Here is a 22828-nt window from a genome sequence, read left to right as displayed (position 1 = left end):
CAGACTTGTGTCGTGGCAGCAGCATCCATTTTGTGATGCTGAGGCTTTGGTCAGAGGTTACACAGCAAAGTAGGATTTTAACATGTCTCTCCCTCTAGAAGGGAGGAATAATATCCTCATCACCAGAAATGGTATGGGGGTATTATTCCAAAGTGTTAGACACCTTACACGACATGTTTTGATACAGCCCAACCATAGTTACCATAACCGTTTAAGATTATAAGGCACTTTAAGAGTATATGGTAGGCTATATCATAGAACAGCTATAAGGACATGGTTCCGAAAGCTGCAGACAGGCTCAGCTCAGGCTAGAGCACCATCTCACATGTTACCAAGCACTCTGCCTCCAGGATTGTTAAGGCCTGCCATAGGAGTGACTGATAGGTACACATGTGTCTATATATAAGGTAGGTATAGGAATACTACACCTAAGCAAGGGGTGATTACACGACCTTGCCCCAGCTGAGTGATCAGCCAGTTGTGTCTGATTGGAAGGCCAGACCAGGGGTGGCATAATACATGCTGCAGCCCCTGGGAGGCCTAGGGTACACCTATGCCCTGGGTACCTAGGGTACACTGTACAGGGTCCAATAAGGTGATCCTTGCCAATTGGTTATGTACCTAGGGTACATGGAGTCCATTTTACAGAGAGAGCAGACAGCCTGAGACCCTGAATGGCAGGATCTCAGGCCAACTAAGTCGAAAAACCAGCTAGACACTAGGCAAAAAGTTGGGGGTAACCATAGTCAGATATCCACCTTCCTACACAACCCCCCCCCCCAAACGAAAGGAGATAAGGCTGGCCTTGACAAGGTAAGCCTCTATTGCCTGAGTGGCCATATAAGGAAGAACCAGCACTGGCATGGTTACCCCCTGTCTCATGGTCCACTAAGCAATCCCTCATCCTAAAGATATCATAGGGTCTCCACCATAGGGAATCTCTACCTTTGGTGTGTCTTTGCAAAGTAAAAGGCTGGTGTTGAGATGGAGTACTGAAGTGAGTGTCCTCAAAGTGAGGCCTCAGCTTCCTCCAATCATGCTCCACCATGGATGCCTTTCTTTCTCTAACTGAGTTGCACTGTGCTCTCAGGGTCAGCCTCTGGCTACCTAAAGCTGGAGGCTGGGTCCCTTTTGTGGGCTTACTGGAGGGACAGGTCAGGTTTGGGGCCCTAAGGTCCCATGTTTGCCTGTGCCCAACAGAATCCCTCTGGGGGAGGTCCCTAACTACCTGTGAAGGGGATCCCTCAGGAATGTTTTTACCCATCACCTGGCTAGGGCAACTAACCAGGCAATCCTCATTCTTTTGAAGGGGGGGTTCTTGTGGACAGGGGCCCTCTTGGGGTCCACTGGCCTCCCTGACCTCTGCAGCCCTGGGCTGACTGAGGCAGGGTAGAGAGAGGCAGGCTACCTGCACCAGACTGGGTCCCACCTTGGAAGGGGCCACTGACCTCAGAGGCTCTGCCAGGCCAGGCCTGGCTACCTCTGGGGCAGTTCCTTCACAAGGGGTGAGGTCAGATCCCTGAGGAGGCTGACCTTTTCCTAATGTCTGGGGAGAGGGAGACTTTTCTTCCTCCCCACTACTCTCTGTTTGTGTGGAGTGATCCATAGTTTCAGGCTTCACTACACCTATATCAGTCTGAGTGTGGGCTGAGACCATTACAGCCTTGCCAACCTTTTCAGGAAGGCACTCAGCTTGTGTTTGAGCTGTGACTGTCACAGCTCTGCCAATTTCTACAGGGAAGTCTGTCTGTGCCTGGGCTGTGGCTACCACGGCCCTTCCAACCTTTTCAGGGAGGAAAGCTACTTGGACAGGGGTTGTGACTGGCACAACCCCACTACCCTTTTTGGAAAGGCCTACCATTTTAGAATGGGTGTCTTGTTCAACTCCAGCCCAAGCTGAGAGTTCTAAGTCATTCCCCAGCAAGCAGTCCACAGGCAAGGTTGGAGACACTGCCACCCTTTTAGGGCCAGTGACACCTCCCCAGCTGAGACATACCTCTGCCATGGGATGACTGTTCTGGTTGCCATCAATGTTAGTTACCTGGTATGAGAAACCAGGCAAAAGCTGCTCAGAGGGAACTAGCCTATGGGCCACCATAGTGATGCTAGCTCCAGTGTCTCTGTAGGCCTCAGCTTTTCTGCCATTGATGTAGGGTTCCTGTCTGTACCTACCCAAAGTGTTGGGACAGGCAGTGAAGTTGGCAAACCCCATGCCACCATCACAGACAAGAGTAGCTGCTGCAGGGGAATTGGCTAAGCCAGGATCCCCCTGTGTTCCCCAAGAAAACCCAACCACATTTTTGGGGGCACTCCCACCACCTGGGGGATTACTGCTGACAGTAATAGGTGGTGTGACAGGAGTAGTTGGAGGAACAGTTTTGTTTTTAGCCTGTGGACAACTGCTGTCAGTTTTCCAATGCCCAGGTGTTTTACACACATGGCAGTAAGGCTTTTTAACTGTGGTAGAGGAGGGAGCTTGGGACCCACCACCCTGTGTGGAGTTTTGGGGCCCTGAGGAAGATTTCTCTTTTGCTTTATCCCCACCCTTCTCTTGAGGCTTGGTGGTATCTTTCTTTTGGTCACCACCCTGATTTTTAGGCCTAATCCTGGTCCTGACCCATTTATCTGCCCTCTTTCCCAATTCTTGGGGAGAGGTCAAATCTGAGTCTACCAGGTGTTGATGGAGAAGCTGGTTCTGACAATTACTAAGGATCTGCTCCCTCATAATCAAGTTGTACAATCCTGTATAGTCCTGCACCTTGCTGCCATTTAACCAACCTTCCAAAGCCTTAGTGGCACAATCCACAAAATCAGACCAGTCCTGTGTCTGTGTCTTCTGGGTGTCTCTGAACAACAACCTATATTGCTCAGTGGTTAAGCCAAACCCATCTATCAGAGCACTCTTCAGGACTTTGTAATTGTTTGCATCCTCATCACTGACTGTGAGGAGCTTGTCTCTACCTTTGTCAGAAAAGGAGAGCCACAAGATAGCTGCCCACTGACTTTGGGGCACCTGCTGTACTTTGCAGGCCCTCTCCAAAGCAGTCATCCATTTGTGGATGTCATCCCCATTCTGATATGGGGGGACTATCTTGCTTAGGTTTCTATGGTCATAAGACCTATCCCTATCTCTAGGAATGTTGCTGCCACCAGTGGGTTCTGACCCACACAATTTTTGCTCTCTAGCCAGAGCAAGCTTCTCTTTGGCAAGGGCAATTTCTTCCCTCTGAATCCTCAGATTAGCTTCCCTCATTCTGGCTTTATGCTCCTTTCTCTCAGGTGAAGTCATTCCCCTGTGAGAGGAAGCATTAGAGATGCTAGAAACATGGGAGTGGATGGATTCCCTTGAAGGGGATCTGTCCCTCCTGCTTCTCTGTGAAAGCCTACTTGGGGGTCTGTATGGGGGGACCCCATGCAAACTCCCATGTAAACTTAGGTTAGCCTGGCTAAGTCTTCCTACTTGGCCCTGGCTGTCTACCTCTTCATCTGAAGTCCCATCTGACTCCTCTGTGGTGGGTAGACCCTCCTCTGTGCCTAGGGCACCTGCCTGAGATGCCCTATGAGCATCATACTCCTCTAGGAGTTGTCTTAACTGAAGGAGGGTAGGGTTTGCACCCTGTTTTATTCCTCTGGAGGTACACAAGTGTCTCATCTCCTGGAATGTTAAGGTATCATATCTAGAGGGGATCTTTTGCAGACCTGATCCTCCTGAGAGAGCATCTACTTGATCTACTCTCAGAGACATGATCTAGTGAGGGTGTGGTGTGTGCACCTACCTACACTAGTTGTATCTACTAAACCTCTCTAGTAGTTGTAGTCAGGGTGTGTTACTCCCTTCAACCTACAACTACAAAGTCCAGTAGGACTTAAGTATAATAATCTATGTTATATGTACCTAGACAATATCTGTGTGATCTTTCAATTTAGTATCTCAAGATTACAATGGTATTACAACAGCAAGCTCAGATCCCAACCGCTGCTCACCAATGTGAGAAGTTGGCCTGATGTATGATGTCACTAGTTATAGTGTACACCTTATATCAGTCCAAATACCCTTATGGTGATTGGTTGTAAAGTCAACCTTATAGACCAGCTATCCTAGTGGTAGCATGGACAAGAGCAGTCTTAGGCTAAACTCTGAATGGCATGTGAAGCCAGCTGTGATACCATATATAATCCCTTGAATACCAAATGAAAGGACACCACAACAGATATATATATAAAATAAAGTGTATTTATTCTAAGCAAACCCTCAGCACTCTTTATGAGATTAGAGGTAAGTACAACACAGTCTTATTTATGCATACATTAAGTCACACAGGTAAGTAATACAGTTAGGCCCTAGGGGCCACGCAAACCATATACTAAGTAAGTGGTATAAGAACCACTGTCACGGAAATAGAATAGGCCTAGGCCTAGGGAATCGCTGGGGCTACACTACACTAGCGTTAGTTAGGAAGTGGGAGGCCCACGGGATTCGTGTGCAGAGTGGAAACACTCACGCGTAATGCGTAAAAGTCAATAGCAATATTACAGTTTAGAAGTAGATAGATTTAGGACACTTCCGGAGTAGCTAGGAAGTTGAGACTTGAAAACTAGACACTAGGATAGTCACTATCCTGATGAGCACCGGAGTACCCAAGTTACCTAGCCCACAGGCTGCGGGTGCATAGGGGTGAAGATGCGTCGTTTTCGTCGTCGACTCCTATGGATGCCTGAAGAAAGATGCTGACAGGCAGTCAGTGAAGAGTGTCCGGTGGATCCCAAGGCTGGGATCAAGAAGAGAAGAAACCTGCAAGCAGAAGGGACAGAGTCAAGGTCACTAGCCAGTGACCACGTGGAACCAGGAAGGAACCAGGCGATGTCGTGAAGAGTTGCAGGTGAAGGTGAAGCTTGTCACTGCAGCCAGGAGGACCAGGAGGCGTCGAGGACGACCAGGACCAGGAGGCGAGCTGTCCCACGAAGGCTCTTGCTGTCGGCGGCGTCGAAGTTGGACTAGGACTCACCAAGCCTTGGCAAGCGTAACCCACGAAGAACAAAGGACTTGCTTCTGGTGCAGACCAGGAAGGTCTGGGGTGCTTCTTCTTTGCAGAGAAGCAGGAGCCAGTCTGGAGGAGCCAAACCAGCGCAGAAGATTTCAGGGTGCGTCGTCACAGAGGCCACTAGCCAGCGGGCAAGCAACCGGACAGACGCGGCAAGCAGGAAAATGCTGAAGGGCCCCACGCAGGACTCGTGGAGTGTGGGGGGCTGATCTTCGGTGCAGATGGTGCTTGGGGTTGGGGCTTCTCAATCCCCGGTGCACAACTTCGAGGGTACCTCAGAAGCTGCGCTGTAAGTTACTAGCCACTTTTCCTAGGTAGCCGGTCCCACGTCGCTCGTCGCCTCCACGGATCTCAGCTCTGCTGCAGATGTGGATGAGGGTCGGAGAAGTCTGGAAGTCAAGGCTCTGGTCGGGCTCTGCAGTCGGTTCCTCGTAGAACGGTCGCAAAGCAAAGGGTGGTCTCTTGATGGTGCCTGTTTGCACAGGGTAGCCACTCCTTGGCTACAAGGGAGATTCTTCAGTCTTCTTCTTTCGTCGAATGTCGAAGGTCCAGAGTTTCTGTTCAGTTTTGCAGGTTCAGGATAATCTCAAGTCTTGAGGCCCAACTCCCACTCTTATACTAATCTGGGGGGCTGGGATACCTGCTAGGTCACGCCTTATGGGTGGGACCTGGGAGGGGGTGGTTACACCCACTTCCCTTTGTCCAGTTTCGCGCCAGAGCTGGGGCTGGAGTGCCCCAGCACCGGTTTGAACTGGACTATGCAAGGAACACCTTGTGTGCCCCAGGCATGTCTCATTCCTTTCAGCCCACCCTGCCCCAATACACTAAAGGCTGTCTGGGGAGGTGCTAGCACCTCCCCAAGCAGGAAACCTATTGTCCAGGCCTCCCTGGCTGGGATCACTCCCAGCTGCAGGAGGTCAGACTTGTGTCGTGGCAGCAGCATCCATTTTGTGATGCTGAGGCTTTGGTCAGAGGTTACACAGCAAAGTAGGATTTTAACATGTCTCTCCCTCTAGAAGGGAGGAATAATATCCTCATCACCAGAAATGGTATGGGGGTATTATTCCAAAGTGTTAGACACCTTACACGACATGTTTTGATACAGCCCAACCATAGTTACCATAACCGTTTAAGATTATATGGCACTTTAAGAGTATATGGTAGGCTATATCATAGAACAGCTATAAGGACATGGTTCCGAAAGCTGCAGACAGGCTCAGCTCAGGCTAGAGCACCATCTCACATGTTACCAAGCACTCTGCCTCCAGGATTGTTAAGGCCTGCCATAGGAGTGACTGATAGGTACACATGTGTCTATATATAAGGTAGGTATAGGAATACTACACCTAAGCAAGGGGTGATTACACGACCTTGCCCCAGCTGAGTGATCAGCCAGTTGTGTCTGATTGGAAGGCCAGACCAGGGGTGGCATAATACATGCTGCAGCCCCTGGGAGGCCTAGGGTACACCTATGCCCTGGGTACCTAGGGTACACTGTACAGGGTCCAATAAGGTGATCCTTACCAATTGGTTATGTACCTAGGGTACATGGAGTCCATTTTACAGAGAGAGCAGACAGCCTGAGACCCTGAATGGCAGGATCTCAGGCCAACTAAGTCGAAAAACCAGCTAGACACTAGGCAAAAAGTTGGGGGTAACCATAGTCAGATATCCACCTTCCTACACTGGACAGCCCGCGAAAACGGCTCGCGCCGCTATCTACAAAACTGACCAACACAATAAACTCTGCTGCCCAAAGAAACTACACTCACCGAAAACAAAAGGCACGGCGTGAAAAACCGGTGTGCAGGGCAGCGAGGAGGACCCAGCGCTGGGGCGACACCCGACGTGGCGAACGGCGGGAAGGTAGCAAGGAGAGACCACGACTCGACAGACGGCGTGTCCGGCGCAAAGAGAACTTGCGCAGCACAGGAGTGTACCCCAGGAAGCAGAGGGCGATCTGCGGGGGCGGCGGGCATAAGTAGGGCCTAGCCCCGCCCCGCCCAGCACGAGTGGCCCGCCTCCCCCAGCAAATGCCTATTGAGGCCTCCCCTCCCCAAGGCGCGGCCTCTCGGGAGAGGTGGAACAGGAGGGGGGGGGGAGGAGGCTCCGACGGGTGGCCACTAGAGAGCTGCCCTGCTGATGTCCCTCTGCGTGGGACGCGGGCAGCGGCATGCCGACAAGACAACAGCGAAAGTAAAACTACAGGTCCCAGGTGGAGTAATTGATGTACATGGTGTGCTTCTGGGGGCGTGTGTCTTACACCTAGAATACCCCCCTTGCTGACGCAGTTTATCGCCCATCAATCACACCGCACCTCCAGCCTCTGACAGGCGCCTCGAACCCGAGCCCGGAGGCAGCCGCCAGGCAGCCGCTCACGCCCAGCGGAGGGCGGGTGCCGCGGGTCTCGTGCCTCTAGTCCGTTTTCCATATCGTGGGCAGCAGCAGCCACGCAGTGCACTATGGGTGCCCGTTGCTACGGCGACGGAGGACGCCGCCCGATGGGTCTCCATGGCGACGGGACACCGCGCTGACCGGGGCAGAGGAGCAGGGAGGAGAGGAGAGCGCCGCGTGGACCGCAGCGCCTACCACCGGGGTCTGGGAAGAGAGTGAGGGGCCGCAGGAAGGCACAGAAGCAGGGAGAACCGAGAGCCCGCAGCCCCCACCTCCGACACCAGGGGGCCCCCCAGGACTGACGTCCAGAGCACCCCCCCGCACAATGTCCGACCTCGGATCTGAGGAGTTCGAGGGCGAAGAGGAGGAGCCGAGCCTGGGGGTGAGCCGAGGGGGCGAGGAGAGCCCCTCCCCCGGGGGTGCAGGGCAGGGAGGGGGTCACGGTGCGGGCCTCTCGGGTGAAGAGGAGACTCACATGTTTCGGGTAACCGACCGACCCTGACTCTGCAGGAGGGAACATCGGACGTCAGTACCCAGGGGTAGGCTCCTGGGGGCAGTAACCCTGGGGCAGGCTCCTGGGGGCAGTAACCCTGGGGCATGCCCCATGGGGTCCTGGAAGGCTCTGGAGGGAGGCAGTTGCATATAAGGCAGTCGGCTTCAGACCCCCCCACCCCCCCTTCCCTCCCCCCAGGAGACAGGTATGGGCCGGAGCAGCACCATGTACAGACCAGACTCTTACTGACACATACAGAACACATTGTGCATGGCCTCAACCTCACTGCATGACATCACAGCGTCTGCAATAGCATCTGTGACGTCACAGCCACTCCATGACAGCACGAATACTCCATGCCCTCACATAGAATCCGTGACATGCCTTCGACTATATAACATCACACCGACTACATTACACCACACAGACTCCATGACATCACATAGAATCCATGACATCCCTCCGACTACATTACACCCCACAGACTCCATGACATCAGACTGACAACGTGACTTCCCTGTGCCTACAACATCACATAGACGTGTGGCCTCACAACCACTACATGACATCATGACATCACACTTTCTTTCCGAAGAGGGGGAATTCAAAAACACCCATAAGCTCAAGCTGCCCCCTTTTTGCCAGCCAATTAGTACAACAAATCTTGAACAAGATTTTATAAGCCATTTCTTTTGTGCTTATGTCCAGATTATCTTGTGCAAAAACAAAGTATTACATGGAAGTACTCTGTTAGAAGGACATGGTAATGGATGTTTAGGGACCTCCGGCATGCTATTTTATTTATTTATTTATTTTGAAGGTTTTATATAGTGCAAACATGACCCTTGTGGGTATCAGAGAGCTTTACAAGGGAAGATATTTGAACAAAAGAACATTGAAAGTCATAAATATGTCCTACAAAAACTAACAGTCGTTTTAAGAGTTACATACATTGTTCATGTGAATTTAGACATGAGAAGAGATTTTACTTCTTTTTTTGAAAGAGGCAGTAGAGGGATTCAGACTGGTTTCTGGGGGCAATGCATTCAAAATCCTAGGAGCGATTCCAGAGAAGGCACCGTTGTATGTTTTCTTCTTGGCAAATCATTGTGGTTTCAGAAGAAGGTTATGAAGTGCCTGGAGGATCTGTTGCCACAAGAGAGCACCAGTTTCTGGGGCAGATAACGCAGAGTGTTGTGATGTAGGGTATTGTGCGTCATACAGGCGATTTTTCGTTGAATTCTAGCTTCGAAAGGTAGCCAGTTAAGAGCTGTAAGGTCAGGGGAAATGTGGCAGTTTCTTTTGGAGCCTGTGATGAGTCTGGCTGCTGCGTTGATTGATGCTCTTAGAGGGGCAGTCGTAGATCAGGGAGGTCCGCAAAGAGAGACACTCTCATATTCCACTCTTGGGATTACTAGTGCTTGAAATTCCAGTTTGAAGTCATTTGCGGAAGGAAGGGTTTTAATTTTTTCAAGGAGTTCATCTGAAAGTTTGCTCCTTTTGTTGTGGCACTAATGTGTTTCTGCATGTTTAGATTTCTTTCAAGAGTTACTCCCAGCGATTTCGCTGTGTCGATAATATGAGGTTGGCAGTTGAGCGCCGTTTGTTGTTTAGGCCATTCTTGAATGATCGTAGATTGGTTGGGAGGAGCGATTAGGGGGAATTCAGTTTTGAGGGTGTTTAGTTTTAGGTGGATTTCGGCCAGCCAAGTCTGAGTGTTTTGCAGCGTTAAGTTGAGAGATTTGATGTCCTGTAGAGAGGGGATCTCTAAATATAGTTGTGTATCATCTGCGTACATGTGACAATGGACGTTTGAGGAGCTGAGAATTTTGGTTAGCGGTTCTAGCGGTTCCATAAATAGGTTGAAAAGTGTAGGTGAGAGGGATGAGCCCTGCAGGATTCCTAACGTGACTGGGATGGACTTGGACAAGGATTGATTAACCTTGAATCTTTGTGATCTGTTTTGGAGGAAAGAGGTGAACAAATTTAGAACTGACCCAGATAAGCCATTCTGTGTTTCAGGAGATCTAGCAAATTGTCATGTTTGACAGTATCAAAGGCCGAAGATGGGTTGAGCAGGATTAGCAAACAAGTTTCGTTTTGGTCTAGGATTTTTAGTGTGTCATCTACTATGTGGGTCATGGCAGATTCAGTACCGTGCCCTGCACGAAAACCGGATTGGTACTGGTTGAGCAGGTTGAAATGTGGCTGCCAAGCTGTATGTCAACACATTTTTCTAAAAGTTTGGCCAGAGTCGGGATGTTGGATATCAGGCGGTAATTATTTAAGTCAGTGAGGTCAGCCATTGGCTTCTTTAGGATGGGGGATATCTGCCCAGATTTAAGGATTTCAGGCATGATTCCTTGAAGTAAAGAGGTATTGATAATCTTAGTCCAAAGTGGCAGTATCAATGGTATGAAGTCTTTTAGGTCATTTGTGGGAAGAGGGTCTGTGAAGTGGTTTGAGGGGTTCAAAGCCATAAGCGCCTTTAATATTGCATCTTCACTGTAAGTTTTGAAGGAGGACCATGAGGCGTTATTTTTTAGGTCGAACGTAGGTGTGCATAAGATTGGGGTTACTGGCAGGGGAGATGAAGTGTCCATGTGAATGTCAGGATGAGTTGCTAAGTCGTTAAGCAGGTCCGTCTTTATGTTTTTTGTCTTCATAGTGAAGAAGGAGGCAAATTCTTTGCAGCTGGGTATTGTGCCTGGGTTAGCTTGGGGGTAAGCCATTAGATTGTGTTTTGATTAGTTCAAAGAGTTTATTGGGTCGATTCTTGACTTGGTCTAATTGATTTCTGAAAAAGTCTGCTTTTGATAATCTGATCTTTTTATAGTAGGAGTTTCTGGTGGCTCTTAGCAGCTTGAGGTGGTCAGGAGATGGTGCTAATCTCCATCAGTGTTCAATTAGTCTTAGGGATCGTCTGTCCTCATTGAGTCTATCATCGTACCATGGTTTTGAATCTTTTGTGGAGACCCTCTTCAGTTGTAAGGGAGCAGCTGTGTCTAATACCATGGTCATAGAGTTAAAGTAGTGGTTAGTCAGAGCTTGAACATCAAATAAGCCTTCAAGGGGGAAGCAAGAGATTGATATTAGAGGATGTAAGTAAGTCATTGCTGCCGTTTTTTAGGTTCCTCTTCCATATTTTAGTCATGTAGGTTGTGTTGAATATAACTTTACTGATTCATTAATGAGGAATATGATGGAATGGTGATCAGACCAATCACAGGGGAGGATCGTTTCAAAGTGAACGGATTCAGCATTGGAAATAACCAAATCTAGGATTGAGCCTTTGTCGTGTGTGGGACTGTTACAGATGTGGGTAAGGTCAAGGTCAGAGACGAAAGCTTTGAGGCTATTGACCGCAGAATCATTAAGGTAATTCCAATGGAGATTTAGGTCTCCGAGGTATATTTGGGTATTTAGTTGTCCAGTATTTTTAGTTACGATATCCATGAATTGTTCGATGAAGGTGAGTTTATCACCTGGCGGGTGGTAGAATGTGTGCATATTGGTTTGTTATTACTTGTGATGTCTAAACAGAGGTATTCACATGAGGAAAATACCGGTGAGCTAACATAAGACAGATGCACATAACACTTAATGGCCAGATATTCATAATCACGAATAAAGCTCCGGTCATAATTAGCATTCTTGCCTCAACAATTAAAATCAAAACATCAGTCAGAAGATTTGTTTACATTCCATTCTGTGAAGTCTAATTATTTTTCTAAACTTCTCCACCACTGCCATATCCCTCCTCTCTCCTTTTCTTCCTGTGTGTACATACCTCTGGTTAGATAGTGACCTCCTGCTCTGCTGGGTGAGAGAAAAGGGATCGAACAGGGTACAGAAAAAAGAAAACAATGAAAAGAGAGAGATTAAGTAGAGAGATGAGGGCGTAGCGAGATGCAGGAGGTAGAGAGAGACCTAAGCGACTAGGTGAGTTTGGGAAAAAAGATATGACAGAGGGACGACAGGAATGATGTAGGAAGATGTATACAGAGAGATTGAGAGAGAGGTTCGATAAGGAGGGTGTGTTGAATTAGAGATGCAGAGAAAGAGAGATGAGAGAAACCAGGTAATTATAGAAAAGTCGTAGAAACAGAATGGTAGCAAGAAAGGAGCAAGGCAGTGAGAGGTGATGTTGAGGGAACAGATGTAGGGAGACAGGGGGGGTGGAAAGGCGTAGTAGTGAATAAATGGGGGTGTAAATTTAGAGGTTAGGAAGTGAGATATATAGAGATGAAGCAAAGAATGATGATGTTGTGAATGAGATGTGAGCTAAAGAGAGTACTGAGAGAGAGGTGAGGTAGAGAGTGACAAGGGAGTGTGAGGTAATATTACTGCAGTCAGTGGTTGAATAGCTGAGCGAGTCAATACTCTCACTGCACTAATCTGCACACATCCTACGGGTCTCATGTTTCAGTCTAGTTGGGTCTATCTTAGCCTTTCATCCTTCCAGCATTTATAAAGATCTTGCTGAGATGGATGATAACACGTATATTGTACTGTATTACTGAACTATTAGAAAGGTAGGCACAGGGAGTAGTGGAAAGAGCAGCGGTAGCATAAAAGGGAAGGTGAGAGGGGTGGGGTAGAGAAAAGAGTATTGAGAGAATTTTAAGGTAGACATAAGTGAGAGGGAGTTTATTTCTTTATTTATGTTTGTGTTTTTATATAGCGCATACATTACCCAGAGGGGGCAGAGCGCTTTACAATAGAGCAAAGTAAATTACATAAGCAATTCAGAGTAACATGGTAGTAGGTGACACTACTTATATCTAGTCAAAACAAAATACCAATTGTGCACACGTTATGAGTGTAAAAATGCGTATTAGTATGAAATGTCAACAACATTTATAGAACAAAACAATTGTCAAAGCAATGGACCACAGGAAACAGGGTTGTGTTCGGTTTCGCTGTTTATGTTAGGTTTAGGAGATCCAACCAGCCAACACGTGTTTCGTCAAGGGGCAAAAACCCCAGACTTCTTCAGGGCTGGAGAAAAAGCATACATGAGGTACGTATCACTGACATATCCTCAGAACCACATTACAGACATGTCATGCCTGTTTCCTGTGGTCCATTGCTTTGACAATTGTTTTGTTCTATAAATGTTGTTGACATTTCATGCTAATACGCATTTTTACACTCATAACGTGTGCACAATTGGTATTTTGTTTGTATGAGTGGACCTTGGTCCACCATTTGAGGGTTTTAGGGGTATTTTTCCCTCTTCTGTGGCACCGTTACAGATTTACTCAGGCTCATTTACTTACGTGATCCACAGTGCACCCATTAGAGACCTGACACAGTAATAACACCCCCTTTTTGGTTAACTTATATCTAGTAGTACAGCTACTCGTAGATATAAGTAGGAAAAGAAGTTTGTGTACAAAGGCAGCGATATGCAGAGGGAGGTTAAGAGAGTGGTGTGGACTGGGAGAGGTGAGGTGAACTGAGGAAAGAGACATGCCAAAGAAATATTATCTTTTACTTAATTGCACATGTTGCCTAAGAGCATGAACATTATGGGCAGGCAGGCAAGGACTGCCCATGAAGGTTCTGTGAAGATGCATGCTTTGCTGTCAAATAAAAGAAAACAGTTATTCATGCCCACAATTATTTAGGTTTGTCCCGTCCCTTGGAAGGTTGGTATCCTGGTCAATTGCCCGCTTGCACCATGCCTTAAAACTGCTCTGCCCTAAGTATTTTATGGTACCATACAAGGTCAGAAGATCGCTGCTCATTCTCTTCATACTCAGGGAGTTGACTTTTACTTCCTGAAAGGCAATGGGGTGACTCACATAAATCTGTAGACTAGGGTATTGCTAACAGTAGCTCGCTGTTAATATGTCTGTTGTGACAATGCCGCTAGGAGACAAAGACCGTTGGTGGCAGTGAGATGGGACATAGTGACTCTGATGGTGGAACAGACTCTGGGCCAACAGGCAATCTGCAGGTGTAAGAAACTTGGAAGGAGGCAGACTCTTGGGGTGGGACAGAAATCACAAGTGACACAGTCCCCAGACTTGGGCGCAAGCCTACAGATGCGAGAGGACACCAGAGACAGAACCTGTCAGCCTAATGACTGTGCCTAGGATATACATTCATTGGATCCAGAGCTCTAGGTTCACTTGTTTATCACAGATTGCGGATCTCCTCTCCACGTACAACCAGGCGTTGTCTCATTATACAAATGCACCAACCCTACAGGCTGTATATACTAGGGATTGTATCAAGAAATCAAATGCAGCAGGGATTGCACCAGAATAAAAAATGTACCGGCCCTACTGCCCATTGCCACCATGGATTGCTTTCATTTATCAAATATAGACACAGTGAATGTACCATTTGTCCGATACATCAGGCTTTCAGTCCGCAGAAATTGTCAGTTGCCCCACTTTAGCAAATGTATCAAGCAGACAAACCATGTTCAACAGATATGGTATCAACAAACCAACTGCATCAGTCTCGTTGTAGCCCTTCCAAATACACCAGGCTTTCAGTCAACGGAGAATTGTCAATTTCCCCACTTTAGCAAATACATCAAGCATACTAACCATACTCAACAGATATGGTATCAACAAACCAAATGTATCAGTTCGTCGTACGCCGTCGAAATACACCAGGCTTTCAGACCACGGAAATTGTCAATTGTCCCACTGTAGCAAATACATCAAGCATACAAACCATGTTCAACAGATATGGTATCAACAAACCAACTGCATCAGTCTCGTTGTAGCCCGTCCAAATACACCAGGCTTTCAGTCCATGGAAATTGTCAATGGCCCCACTTTAGCAAATACCTCAAGCATACAAACCATGTCCAACAGATATGTTATCAACAAACCAAATGTATCAGTCTCGTAGTACGGCGTCCAAATATACCAGGCTTTCAGTCCACGGAAATTGTCAATTGCCCCACTTTAGCAAATACACCGAGCATACAAACCATGTTCAACAGATATGGTATCAACAAACCAACTGCATCAGTCTCGTTGTAGCCCATCTAAATACACCAGGCTTTCAGCCAACGGAAATTGTCAATTGCCCCACTTTAGCAAATACATCAAGCATGCAAACCATGTTGAACAGATATGGGATCAACAAACCAAATGCATCAGTCTCGTAGTACGGCGTCCAAATATACCAGGCTTTCAGTCCACGGAAATTGTCAATTGTCCCACTTTAGCAAATACACCAAGCATACAAACCATGTTCAACAGATATGGTATCAACAAACCAACTGCATCAGTCTCGTAGTACGGCTTCCAAATATACCAGGCTTTCAGTCCATGGAAATTGTCAATTGCCCCACTTTAGCAAATACCTCAAGCATACAAACCATGTTCAACAGATATGGTATCAACAAACCAAATGTATCAGTCTAGTCATACGCCGTCGAAATACACAAGGCTTTCAGTCCACGGAAATTGTCAATTGCCCCACTTTAGAAAATACCTCAAGCATACAAACCATGTTCAACAGATATGGTATCAACAAACCAAATGTATCAGTTCGTCGTACGCCGTCGAAATACACCAGGCTTTCAGACCACGGAAATTGTCAATTGCCCCACTTTAGCAAATACATCAAGCATACAAAGCATGTTCAACAGATATGGTATCAACAAACCAACTGCATCAGTCTCGTTGTAGCCCATCTAAATACACCAGGCTTTCAGCCAACGGAAATTGTCAATTGCCCCACTTTAGCAAATACATCAAGCATGCAAACCATGTTCAACAGATATGGGATCAACAAACCAAATGCATCAGTCTCGTAGTACGGCGTCCAAATATACCAGGCTTTCAGTCCACGGAAATTGTCAATTGCCCCACTTTAGCAAATACACCAAGCATACAAACCATGTTCAACAGATATGGTATCAACAAACCAACTGCATCAGTCTCGTTGTAGCCCATCTAAATACACCAGGCTTTCAGTCCACGGAAATTGTCAATTGCCCCACTTTAGCAAATACATCAAGCATACAAACCATGTTCAACAGATATGGTATCAACAAACCAAATGTATCAGTCTCGTAGTACGGCTTCCAAATATACCAGGCTTTCAGTCCATGGAAATTGTCAATTGCCCCACTTTAGCAAATACCTCAAGCATACAAACCATGTTCAACAGATATGGTATCAACAAACCAAATGTATCAGTCTAGTCATACGCTGGCCAAACACACCAGAGAACATACGAGTAAGCTAAACGCATCAATCTCACCATCCATGTACACCAGAGATTCTACCAGTTAACCAAATGTACCAAGCCCACTGTCTACATACAACAGACACTGTACTGATGAACTCTACCTCGTTATACACATGGGTCTCTCAAAGTCTACACAGTGATTCTACACTCAACACTACAATTGTACTGTATTTTTATTGACTGATAATGCCTTGACAATGTTGTAAAGTACTCTGATACCCTTGGGGGTTACCAGCACTATATAAAACTCTTTAAATACATTTAAAAAAATCTAAAAGTTTTAGCCCTATAGTCCTAGGTCACAGGGGAGTATTGCCAGTTTACCGAATACTCCATCCATCTTACTGTCTGCGGGCACTGGGGATTGTATTGCTTTACCAGCTGCATTAACCTGATGGTCCATGGATACCAGCGCTCCCGCCAGAGTACCCAAAGCGTTAGCCTTTCAGTCCTTTGAAATAGGGACCTAATCACTCAATGACTGTTAGTTTCAAGTAGTAATGGACTTTATTGTTCTTTCCTTGTAACCAGGAGTATGAGGGGGAGCGTAATGAAGCGGGGGAGCGGCATGGACACGGCAAAGCGCGGTTACCCAACGGAGATACTTATGAAGGACAGTATGCAAATGGGAAGAGAAGTGGGCAGGTGAGTCTGGATGGCAACGTTCTGCCTCAATGTGCCACCATAAATGGCTTCCTATGTAATTAGAGCTTAAAACTTAGTGAAATTTTTATTATATGTAGGTTTTCTTCACTGCAGAAAACATGGATGTATCCTTCAACAAACTGAAACAGGAAATGCCACTGATCAAGCAAAAAATAGGCAACTTCTTGGTGATCGTGGATGTAGAAGGGAGAGGGTATGGAAGGTATCAAAGTGAGGAAGAGCACATCAGGTCAAAAGGTGCATATTGGCATATAGAAGAGACCCCGCAACACTCAGCTCAGAAAGAGAGGCAGGCCAGCTGTATTTTCAGGTTTTTCTAGAGTCTGAAGTTCATTCCCTCAAGCAGCACTACAGTAGGGGTTTCAAAGCACATGGCCCTTACAGGGACTTTGCTTCAGGCCTTTGGTCATGGTGGGAGTTGGCAGATCTGAGGCTCCTGTTGAGACATCTGTTGAAGGGGGGGGGGGGGTGGTAGGAAGCCATTATGTAAAGCACACAGTGGTTGAGGCTGAGGCTACTTCAGGCCAGAGGAAAGCTGACTGAAGGCTTGGCGTGTATGCCTGTAAGGGTTAGGTTGCATATAAGGCTCTCAGTCTTAGTTTAGGCCCAATGAAACTTACATATAGGAGAGTCAGAAGCTGGCCTAGCACTGATGAGAGCGGAGGATGGCTAGTGAGAGGGGGCGGAGTGAAGGTGGCAGGTAAAAGCTTCATGTGTATTTACCAAGAGAATTTCACAGATTTGCACTCCTAAATGCCTCAGTGATTTGATGGCAGATGGCGCCAAGGAGGAATAGCTGAGTTCTGTTAGCGCTCAGTGGCACTTCACTGCTATTCGTACAGCCCTGACTATCATTGAGGCAGGTCAGACCCTCTTCTAGGAGTGATGGGAGCCTGCTCTGCCCTTTTCTTGGGTGTAATCTCCTGCTTACATAAGCTAGTCGTGGCAGCAGGGTAAAGTGTGTGGACCACAAGCAGTAGAGTTTGGCTGTTGGCTGGAAATTAACCTTTTTCCATCAATTGCAAATGGTTTTAGAGGAGCCAGGATCAGATACACTGAACTGGATATTTAGAGAGCCTAAGAATAACTTGTGCGCTGCTGTGTCCAAAGTGTTATGCAGACTCAATAGTATTGGAAGAGCAGGTTTTTGTTGTGTCCACCAGGGAGTACTCTCTACTGTCTAGGAGACGAGACTTGCCACCATGGTTGGGTTTGGCACCTGACTGGTGGTCTCAACTAGGTGGTTTCAGGGATTGGCCATGGGCAATTGCACTGGGCTGGTCCCGGTGTAGTCCTGAAGAAGAGCTGGGGAAGCTCGAAACTAGTTGACCATATGCTAGGTACACCTATCCATTATAGTTAGGGCCTTTTAGCATATTACCCCGTTTTTAACCAATTAGCTAGGAGCAAGAATAAAATATATTTGGCCCACTAGCTGATTATTTTAACTCACTTTGTCCCACTCCATTTCACGACACTTGCACTACACATAATCTGTTTTAAGTGCTCCTACGTAATCCGCTAGTCGCAGCCCGCCTCAGTCCGTAGAGGACTGGGAGGACCCCACTGATGAAGCATGTCACCGTGGGGAAACCCTGGTGAGTGAGAGGACTCAAGAAAGGCAAAGTTTTGCCCCTTTCTTCCTTGTTTGGGTGACCTTCGGAATCCAATTGTTGTTCTGACACCCCCAGGTTAGGTTCTTTTTACCTGATCATTCAGGTTATTTTTGATCCATGCCCTTGCAACCCCTGACACTGCCTTTGAGACACCTGGCCTCAGCGATAGCAAAATCAGATCCAAAAAGACAGAGGCGGCCTACTCTTATGAGTGTTGTTGCTCCAGCCTTGTTTTTGGCCCATGTTTTGTTATACTAATAGTAAACAATAGTTTATTATTCACTATTAGTCTAATAAAATACGGAGTGCCAGGGGCTGGAATGAGAGCTCCAGTTGCAGATTATGTAAGTCAAAAAAAGGTTTTAAATGTATTGGTGTGCGTGTGCTTGAGGGTGAGAGTGTGTTTGTGTGCAAGAGAGTGTGTGTTGGCATTTGTATGTGTAATCATGTGTGAGTGAAAGTGTGTGGCAATCAGTGACAGGTAGTGAGTGAGAATGATTGTCAGTAAGTTTGAATGCGTCAGTGAGTGAGTAAGAGCGAGTGAAAGATAGTTAATAAGAGTGAATGACTGCAAGTATGAAGGAGGGAGTGTGAGTGAGTGAATGTAAGTAAACATGGATAAGAATGTAGTGTCTGCCGTTGGACCTGGCTTACACAAGCACGCAGGAAAAATATTGCTTCTGGCAAACTGGAGGCAACTGTTAGCATGACAGGCACCTGTGACAGAACATAGGTACTGGCATGCGGAAGGTTGTCCTTGGCATAATGGTCACCCCTAAGTAAAATACTGGTACTGACATACCAGACACAATTCTTGGCATACGAGGCACCCTTGGAGAAATGCTGGCAGTGGCATACTTGAGGAACATGTTGGCACAGGGGGGACCTGCGGTGCTAGCTCTTTGGAGATACGTCTTGACATAAGAGAAGAAAAGCATGGGCTATTGGAGGGGGGCATCCATGACATAATACTGGACCTGCTTTACTAGAGGTAATTTTGAAGTAAGATATGTGGATGGCATTAATTGCAAAATTCTGACACTGGCATATAGTAGATAATTGTTGGCATAAGGATGCAGGCCCTGGCACAGTTGAGGTAACTTTTAAAATATGGGGGCGCCCATAGCACGTTCTGAAAACAATGGGGTCAACTCCTCTAGAGCGTCCAATTTCATTGGCTTGGCACACATGAAAAGACTTGAATATGAATGAGTATCCATTCAGAGGCTATTGCTTTTGAGCACATTTATGTGAGAATTGTGCTTGTTAATACACTATTTGATTCCATTTAACTCCATGTTTGCTCATGGGAAGAACCCACAAATACTCCCAGAAGAGATCTGGCTCCCTACATTACTTCCCACCACTTTCAAAGACCATGTCAGTGCCCTAATGAAGTTTCCAAAATAGACGTTTGTCTGTGTTGTTTTATAGTAATCAAGCAGGTATGATACTTTCGCAATGTCAATTATTGTGATGTCTTCAGAGATACTGTCATGTGGCACCACTTCCTGAGGGTATTCAAGGTCAAAGATCAATTAATGTCACTTCCTATGCTGTCAATAGGGCAACGGGTGAGTGTCGTCACTTCCACTCCCCCTGCCATTTTGGTGATTTGACATCCATGAGCGAAGGTACTTTCAGGACATGGATGAGGCATATTAGAACTATTGTGGAGAGGGTCATACTTGAAATGATGGATTCATTATCATATGGTCTGCAGGGTTGCTTTCATGTGGTATATTTTATAAACAACCACTTTTTAGAGTTAAATATAAATGCACAGAGAATTATTTTTTTTAGCTGTCACTACACAGAGTATATCCGCTCCTGAAGCTGATTTTGTATAGTGATACTGTAGGTAAATTGTGGGTTTGGCCAATTATGACGTGGTGGAAATATCAAATGAAAGGAAACCAGAGCTTCACTAAGGTGTAAAGTATAGAATTCATCTGGACTGACAACCTTATCATGGTGGATGTGAAGAATTTTGTAAAGAAATCTGGAGAATTAACAAGTATAAAAATGATCTACCTTTGAAAGCATAGGCACCCAAAACTTATTTTGCCTTTTCATCCTTGCATTTTTATGCTTTCCACACTCGCTGGTCACCACCAAACATCAGTCATCAGTTGTTTGCCTCAGTAATGTGGACATGTTGACCTTCACTGTTCTCCCTGGTGGAAATGAGAAGCACTTAAAGCATTTCCCTGTTTTGTATAATCTGTAACCAGTGCCTTATCCATCACAGGGAACCTATCGATTTAAGAATGGGGCGCGGTACAACGGAGAATATGCCGAGAACAAGAAGCAAGGGCAAGGCGCGTTCATGTATCCAGATGGATCGAAATATGAAGGTACTTATGGGAGCGCTAAACAGGGTCATAAGGGAAAACAGAGTATTTAGGGATTATTTGTATTTTTCTTTAGTAGGCAAAACATAGTGACTTTTGGCCGCTTCACCGGTCAGTGGGAAGAGATAAACATTTAGGCTGAATGGGTATGTAGTGGTATCTGGGGGTGGCGTTGAAATTTGGATGCCCACTGTTGGACCTAAAGACCTTTGGTAGCTTGGCTCAGGTGATAAGGCTTCATTCCGGAGTATTATGTCGTGCTTGCATTCCACTCAACTCAGCCCTCCAGCGTACCACCACTAAAAACGACACTACACCAAGGAATTTAGAGAAATTAGAAAAGCTTTATCTTCTCTTTTATCATTCTTTTCCTTTCCTTTCAAATGGCCCTAATTAGCTTTTATCCGCTTCACATTAGGGTCTAAACATTTCTTCGTGACCAGATTGGCATTGCATAGACATTTTAAATCTGTTACGAAATCAAGCACGCCACCTGATGATCAATCACAGTACTGCCAATTCAATAGTGCTTGGATAGAGACATTAAATATAGCACTACCTATAGCGATTTCATAGCGCCTTAAATGGAGTGTCTAAACATAGCACTTCACATAGCGATTTCCTACCACTTTAAATAGAGTCTTTAGACATAGCACTTTTCTTGGCAATCACATAGTACTTTGAGTAGAGTCATTAACTATAGCGCTTCACTTATGGATCACATAGCACTTCAAGTAGAGTCATTAAATATAGCGTTTCTCTTAGCGATCACATAGCACTTCAGGTAGAGACATTAAATATAGCGTTTCTCTTAGCGATCACATAGCACTTCAGGTAGAGACATTAAATATAGCGTTTCTCTTAGCGATCACATAGTACTTTGAGTAGAGTCATTAAATACAGCGCTTCACTTATGGATCACATAGCACTTCAGGTAGAGACATTAAATATAGCGTTTCTCTTAGCGATCACATAGTACTTTGAGTAGAGTCATTAAATATAGCGCTTCACTTATGGATCACATAGCACTTCAGGTAGAGACATTAAATATAGCGTTTCTCTTAGCGATCACATAGCACTTCAAGTAGAGACATTAAATATAGCGCTTTACTTATGCTTTTCATCAAGGGGACCAAGCGCTGAGCATTGAACGGGCTACCTCCGTAGGGGACTCATGTTGACTGGGGAGGCAGTTATTTCCACTCTGGGGGCCAACGTTAAGTATTACACTGGCACGAATTCACTGGGCCATGGTTCGACCGCTTCCCCACTCCGGGGTAGTTGCAGGGCCAAGCAGGCCCGACGATCGGATTCCCCGGGGGAGGGCATGCACTGGGTTTCTCCCAGGCCTCCCGCCCTCCTCCCCAGGGTTTACCTCAGACTTCGGCCACACCGGCCCTTGCAAAGATCCTCCGTCAGCCGTGCAGGTCTCCCGGCGATGTCCGGGTCGGTTACACCTCTCGAGGCTCCGTACTGAAGACGCACCACAGCCAGGACGCACCCGCAGCCGCCAATGACAGTGCGGCCTGCGGGGGCGCGGCCCAGTCAGCGACAGGTGAAGCGGCGGGGGCGGCGCTTGACAGTCCGCCCCCGTTAGATGACAGGAGACACCGGCTTCAGGCCTACGCGGCCTCGATTAGTCTGCTCGGCCTAACAAGGCCCTCCCTGAACTCTAGCGGCCTCCTCAGCCCTGGGGACCACGCTACCTCAGCTGTGACGTCAGCGACAGGGCCCCGGGCTTCTCCGCGGGCCCCAGCAATAACAGGGACAATCTTTCTGGCGCCCAGGCCATAGTGGTGAGTTCTTTCAGGATCTCCTCAATGGGGGGTGTAGAAATTAAGGCCAGGCCTACAGTTTAAGGGGTGGTGAATAGTTTGACACCCAGCGCCCCCTACTCTCACAGGGTCGCCTCAGCTAAGCAAAGTCAGGGAAATGGTGGAAAAGGTCGGTGAAGGTCACTCTCTCACTCAGTTCTCTTCAGGGGTCCTGACTAGGCGGGAAACACAGACGGTTAACGTGATCCCAGAGTTAGAG

General features: G+C 46.9%; 1 protein-coding gene across 1 annotated transcript in view; it reads left to right on the top strand.

Annotated features, from left to right (window-relative positions):
* Nucleotides 1-7110: 7110 nt before the first annotated feature.
* RSPH1 (radial spoke head component 1) overlaps nt 7111-22828 on the top strand; it is a 230371-nt gene continuing 214653 nt past the window's right edge. Inside the window, exons 1-3 of the mRNA XM_085620749.1 lie at nt 7111-7818; nt 16690-16803; nt 20692-20797. Coding sequence (XP_085476875.1) covers nt 7762-7818; nt 16690-16803; nt 20692-20797 — 277 coding nt within the window. The 5' untranslated portion in view covers nt 7111-7761. The remainder of the gene's footprint in view (nt 7819-16689; nt 16804-20691; nt 20798-22828) is intronic.

Source organism: Triturus cristatus, chromosome 8 (assembly GCF_964204655.1).
Source record: "Triturus cristatus chromosome 8, aTriCri1.1, whole genome shotgun sequence".
Lineage (NCBI taxonomy): Eukaryota > Metazoa > Chordata > Amphibia > Caudata > Salamandridae > Triturus > Triturus cristatus.
The sequence above is the reverse complement of the archived record's forward strand: the minus strand, read 5'-3'. Positions and strand labels throughout refer to the sequence as shown.